This window comes from Natator depressus, chromosome 13 (assembly GCF_965152275.1).
Source record: "Natator depressus isolate rNatDep1 chromosome 13, rNatDep2.hap1, whole genome shotgun sequence".
Classification (NCBI taxonomy): Eukaryota; Metazoa; Chordata; order Testudines; family Cheloniidae; genus Natator; species Natator depressus.
In genome coordinates, this window is record NC_134246.1 from 7,545,852 (window position 1) to 7,551,967 (window position 6,116).

General features: G+C 48.5%; 1 protein-coding gene across 1 annotated transcript in view; it reads right to left on the reverse strand.

Moving 5' to 3' along the window:
• The window catches only part of NTSR1 (neurotensin receptor 1), a 107,874-nt gene extending 105,810 nt beyond the window's left edge, over nt 1-2,064 (reverse strand). Inside the window, exon 1 of the mRNA XM_074969606.1 lies at nt 1,231-2,064. Within this exon, the coding sequence (XP_074825707.1) occupies nt 1,231-1,908 (678 nt within the window). The 5' untranslated portion in view covers nt 1,909-2,064. The remainder of the gene's footprint in view (nt 1-1,230) is intronic.
• Between the last annotated feature and the right edge of the window lie 4,052 nt (nt 2,065-6,116).

The following is a 6,116-nucleotide window of genomic DNA, read 5'->3' on the forward strand; positions in this document are numbered from 1 at the left end:
TCCATCGGCTTCAGTGGAGTTACTCCTCATTTACACCAGTGCAAGATCAGAATCAAGCCCCATGACAGGTCAGAAAAGACCTTTGCTTCTTTTATGTACAAAAATTGCACAGGATGGATGGATGTGTTTGTTCCCAGAAGTAATCTGACTTCTAAATAAATTACATTGTTGAAGCTGGAAAGGGATCAGTATGTCAATCCTTCTCCTCCTCTCACCCTGCCCCCCTCTTTGGCCAGCTGGCAGCCTGCAATAAAAGTAAGCACATGTTCACCTGGAACACCACCACCTTCTGCTCTCCAGAGACCATTTTACGGGACTTACCCTCGGTCATACGAGTGCAAAGGATGACTAATGCTGAGGCTTGCACAGAGCACATGTACGAAGTTTTGCTGGCTTATGATGTCAGCTAGAACAGTGGTTCTCAGCCCAGGGTATGTGTACCCCTGGGGGCATGCAGAGATCTTCCAGGGGGTACTCAACTCATCTAGATCAGTGTTTCTCAACCTGGGGGTTGCAACCCCCGGAGGGGTCACGGGATGGGTTTAGGGGGAATCACAAGTGCAGGGCCAGCATTACGGAGTGTCAAGCCTGGCAAATGCCTGGGGTCCCACACCACAAGGGGCCCTGTGAAGCTAAGTTACATGCGTCGGACAAGATTCACAAGTGAAAAAACAGGCTCAAGTACAATATTTATATTCCAATCCATTTATTTTATAATTATATGGTAAAAATGAGAAAGTCAGCAATTGTTCAGTACTAGTGTGCGCTGACACTTTTGTATTTTTAGGTCTGATTTTTAAGCAAGTAGTTTTTAAGTGAGGTGAAACTTGGGGGGAGGCGAGACAAATCAGACTCCTGAAAGGGGTATAGTATTCTGGAGAGTCTGAGAACCACTGAGCTAGATTGAGCACTGGCTTGCAACACAGCCAGGTCTGCAGGAGATCAGTGAGTGACAGCGGTCAGCTGTTGTTCTCTATGAAAGCTAGCAGCTGCTAGGTTAAAAAAAAAGTCAATCAAAGCACCTTACTGATCACTGATCTCTAGTTTCAGAGTAGAAGCAGTGTTCGTCTGTATTCACAAAAAGAAAAGGAGGACTTGTGGCACCTTAGAGACTAACAAATGTATTTGATCATAAGCTTTCGTGAGCTACAGCTCACTTCATCGGATCTCTGGTGTGGCTACATGCAGTCAGCTCTTAGCATGAATACAAAGGAACGCAGGGAAACTCACCTGAATGACAGTCTTAAGCGTAGAGGCTTCCACAATGGTGGTACAGATCAGAGAGTCGGGCTGCTGGTCCCTGCCGTAGATCTCGCCCATGGTGAAGATCATGGGGATGGCCAGCAGGAAAGAGGCAACCCAGATGCAGCTGATGAACTTCTTGGTCCTGCTCCTGGACATGATGCTCTTGGCTTTGAAGGGGTGGCAGATGGCCATGTACCTCTCCACGCTGAGGCTGGCGATGTTGAGGGCGGTGGCGTAGGTGCAGGCGTCTCTCAGGAAGTAGTAGCCCTTGCAGACGGCGCCCCCGAAGGCCCAGGGGTGGTGCACCCAGATGAAGTTGTACAGCTCGATGGGCATGCACAGGAGGAAGATGAGCAGGTCGGAGAAAGCCAGGCTGGCCAGGTGGTAGTGCACCGTGCTCTGCAGGTTCTGCAGGGACTTCTTGCGCACCAGCGTGTAGGCGGTGATGGAGTTGCCGACGGTGCCCACCAGGAAGAGCCCCAGGTAGATGACCGTGACCATGACTTTGGAGTAGATGTCGGTGTTCACATCCAGATCTTCCTCGTCCGGCCCTTGGGAGTACAGATCCGAGCTGTTGGAGACGTTCCCCGCCGCCCAGTCCATGGGCTGCGGGTGCGACGGACCCGCGTGCTGTTGCCACGAAGACGTTGCGTTCAGGTGCATGCTCAGCGGCCGAGGGATGCTCGGCCCGAGCGGTACCCAGCGCTGCCCACGCTCCGCCCGGCTGCGAGGGTGGAACGCTGCCACTCCGAAGCGGAGTGCAAACTTGGCTCGTTTAAATGCGTCGGGGAAGGCGGCGCCCGGAGGGGGAGCGAGCGCCCGCCCAGCTCGATTCACAAAATCCACGGGAGCAGCCTCCGGCGGCACAGGGGCTGCGCCTGGCCCTGGCGACCCGCTCTCTCTTCCCCCAGCCTGCGCCTGCTTCCCCAGAGGCGACCGGCACCAATGGGCTGGCAGCAGGGCGATGATCGCTCTCACACACATGCCCGTCGAAGCCGGGGAGCTAGCGGTGGGTGATGTGAACGAGCTGGGGAAAGGTAAAAGCCGGATCGAGCTGGAGCCTGGCGGATCCTGCTCCTTTCCCCCCACCCCGGGCCCACAGGCACCAACGGAGAGCCAGGCTAGGTACTCTTGCTGGACCACTATTAACCCAGACCCCGATGTACCCCCCCGAGCACACGTGCCGCAAAAACCCCGGACCCAGCGCGTGGATTGCTCCTGGATCCAGCCACGTTTGGACCCCGAGCTACCAAATGCTAATTCCTAAATAGTCGGGTGCACCAGTGCCCGTAAAAACCTGGACCCGGCCCCAGGATCTAACTGCAATCTTTGGCCCCAAGCCCCACCTCCTACAATCTAAAGAGGAAATGTGTAGCCACAGTTAACTTCACTGTAAAAATCTGGACCTCCCCCTCCCCCCGGTGCATCCTGGCCCCGGTAGTTGGTACCCGGAGCCTGTCTATTTTTCATCTTAACCCAAAATTCTACTGTCTAAACAGAGGGGGGAATCTCGGGTCCTAGTGCAGCCAAAAACCCCAGCTCCTGTTGCAAACTGGAGCAGCACCACAAAAAGATGAGTCCAGTGGGGTCTGCAGGATCTTACCTTTTAAAAAAAATTATTTTGCTCCCAGATTCCAAAACTGGGCACTTGTTGGTGTTCCTACTTGGCCAGAAAAATCCAAACTCCAATACATCCTAGTGCAAGAGCTACACAAATACACCTATAGGGCACCTGGATCTTGCTGGATCTGGCACATTTTTGCCCAGAAGTCTGTTAATTCTACTGGGTAAAGAGATCAAGTGTTTCCGCCCCTAGCCCTGCAATTTAAAAGGTAATTCATTAATTAAATATCAGCAGGACCCCGTCAATCCAGCTTTTACATTTCTCCAGATAAACTCGCCCACCTGTGAATAATCCAGCACGGAGAAAAGATGTGGGTTCAGTTCCTGCAGCCAGCCTTTTTCCCAAGGCATCCTGGCTTGGGACCTATTGCAAAGCCTAGCTGGCTAATTAACTGGAAGGAATTGTGGGGGCGGGGGGGGGGGAAAGGAATTGTGGGGGAGAAGGAATAGAAACTGTTGATGCTGTAGGTCACCTTTGGAAACAGAGAAGCCTGGACTCTAGGGCCACAGCACACAGTGTGATGGACATTCAGCAACCAAAATCATTGTTACAATGGAAAAATTATTAACAGAAGAGCCAGGGCCAGGCAAAGGATCTTGTGGCCAGCGTGTCTGCCCACACTTTCCCGGCCACACAAGGCTGAACCATCTGCTGCTCGGTATCTAGTGGGAGAGGGAAAAAAAGGGAAGATAGATACAGAATCAGTGGCTTTTGTCTTATTGGAATAAACACTGTAGCACGACTCACGTACCTGGGGTATGTGCAAACATCACTCAGAAAGAACGTAAATAACCAATCTGTCTGAGGCTGCCCACGTGTTTGGCAAAACTACTCCATGAGGAGAGGGAGCCAAAAATATGGTCTAAAAATGGTTGCCTCTGTTGTGTACGGTTATGATGTATCAGTTCAGCACCAGTACCATAGCATAACTAGCCTACACAAACACTCTCTCTCTCTCTCTCCCTCCCCATGTTTCTCCCTATTCTATATCCTCCAAGTTTCAGGATTTACAGTGTGAGTCTCCACCTCTCTCCAGCAGCTCCATTTCAGCTCCAGGCTTGTGGAGAAACTAGACTGAATAAGGTGCTAGAGGCAAAGTCTCCTCTCATGATCTTCTTCATGCAGCAAACATGTCTGTCGGCAACAGTTTGGGCTAGTATAGCAATTTCAGCAGTAGGAAAGTCTAGCTCAGGGATTCTCAGACTGGGGAGTCATGACCCCCTGAGGTGGTTACATGAGGGTCAGGGGCTGACAGCTCCAAGCCCGGCCATGTGCGGGGGAGAGTGGGGATGTCAGTCCTGAGCCCCAGTTAAATGAAAATTAAATTATCCCACCCCCATTTTTAATTTAGAAGGGGGGGTGTGCATTCAGGGGCTTCCTGTATGAAAGGAGTCACCAATACAAAACGTTTGGGGACCAATGGTCTAGCTGGATAGCTCTGTAATGGGGTGACTTACCTTTTCCACTCAGAAATTTCGGAGAAGGCCAAGGCCTTGCAAGTTGGGTATGATCCATGATAAAACTGATCTTTGTAAGAGCAGCGAGTCATTTTTTCAGCAAACTTTGCCTCAGCTTACAATTTTTTGGACTAATTTCAGGAAGTTATTATTGGAGAATGCTACAGTACATCAGGAGGCTGCTCCTGGTTGCCCATATTAAATATTTGATTTGCATCTATTATCGGCTTGTCCCATAGGCCACATGGTAGCATTTCATTTACCTGACTGGATCAGCATGGATAAATTCCCTCCATAAACTCCCAAGGAGCATTCCACAGATATTCTCCACCATTCACTAGAAATTCAGTGTTTCCACCAGCTTTCCTCCCACCGAGGTCAATTGACAGGATAAAATAAAAGGAGGAACCAGCTGAATGTGTATAAACATTGACGCAAACTGGTGGGAACTGTTTTGTAGCACTCAACTTTAGTGAAGCGTATTGGCCAAAAGGGTAGACAATATCCCTTTAATTTTAACATTTTGGAGTCTTTTCTTATGAAATCTCCATGAAGAGGAAAATATCTTTTATTCCCTGGGGTTAGTCTGTCATGGGCTGGTGCATCCATCATCCACAACCACCACCCCCACCCCCCCCCGATCATTTTCTTCTGGCTTCCAAGGAGAAGTCTCCTGGGTGACTTCTCAAGCTGCATTTGGAATGTTTAAGAGGAACTAAGGAAGGCAGAACATGAAACAAATTATATTTTGTTTCATCAGTTGCAACCTTCCTCCACATCAAATAGTCATTCTAATCAGTCTGAGGCATTTAAAGACATAGAACAGACAGACAGCTCAGATGATCTAACAAGTGAACATTTCAACCAGTGTAATATTATAGGGCCTGATTCAAAGCCCACTAAAGTCAGTGAAAAGCATTCCATGTCAAAAGAACAACATCTTCCAATTAATCCACATTTGTTCAGATAGGCAGCAATCAGATTGTTTTATGATCATCTCACAGTGGAGGATTTTTGTTCCTTTGCAGTCCTGTAATTTCATGTTAACCATGAAAAAGTGATGTGTCTCCCCCAACTGCAACTCACACATCCATTGGGCTATATATGGTTTGAAATTTCTGAGAGTATCTGCGTGCGTGTATAAAATTCTCGGTTTTGGAGTGTGTTTTAAGTTTCTGTGCACAGCCAATCGCAAATATTTTGGATTACAACCAAAAGAATACCATCGATCTCACATACAGCTGTCACTGGGAACTCAGTGCACCAGTTCCTGTGCTTTATCTCAACTCTGAATACCACCCGGCCTTGCAATGACAATTCTGAAAGAGATGGTTACAGAAACCAATTGCTCGTACTGAAATATCAACCTAGGTGGTTCAGTTGCACCATCTCAACGGTACCACTATTGCTGTTGATTTAAAGTCAATAGTCTTACAGGCCATTACAGTTCATTTTAATTTCTAGAGCTTTCAGTTCATAAAGGTATATCAGAGGAATCGGTGTCTCTTAATTAACAGCTGGTGCACTCAGAGCATTCTCTTTTAAAGTCAGCAAATGCCTCCATAGGATGTTTCTAAGTTAATTGATTTAATATATACTATTAAATACTGAGCAAGTCTGCTCCAGCCATAAATGGCTGAGGCATTTTTGTTAGTATAAACAGAAGCTCCCGCTTTACAACCAGACCCTTGCATCTCTTTCACAAGGCTGGGGCTATCCCAAATGCTGGGGTGAAATACAGCAACTCTCATCAATTTATTTTGGGGTTGGGGGGAGGGGGAAGAGTGGTC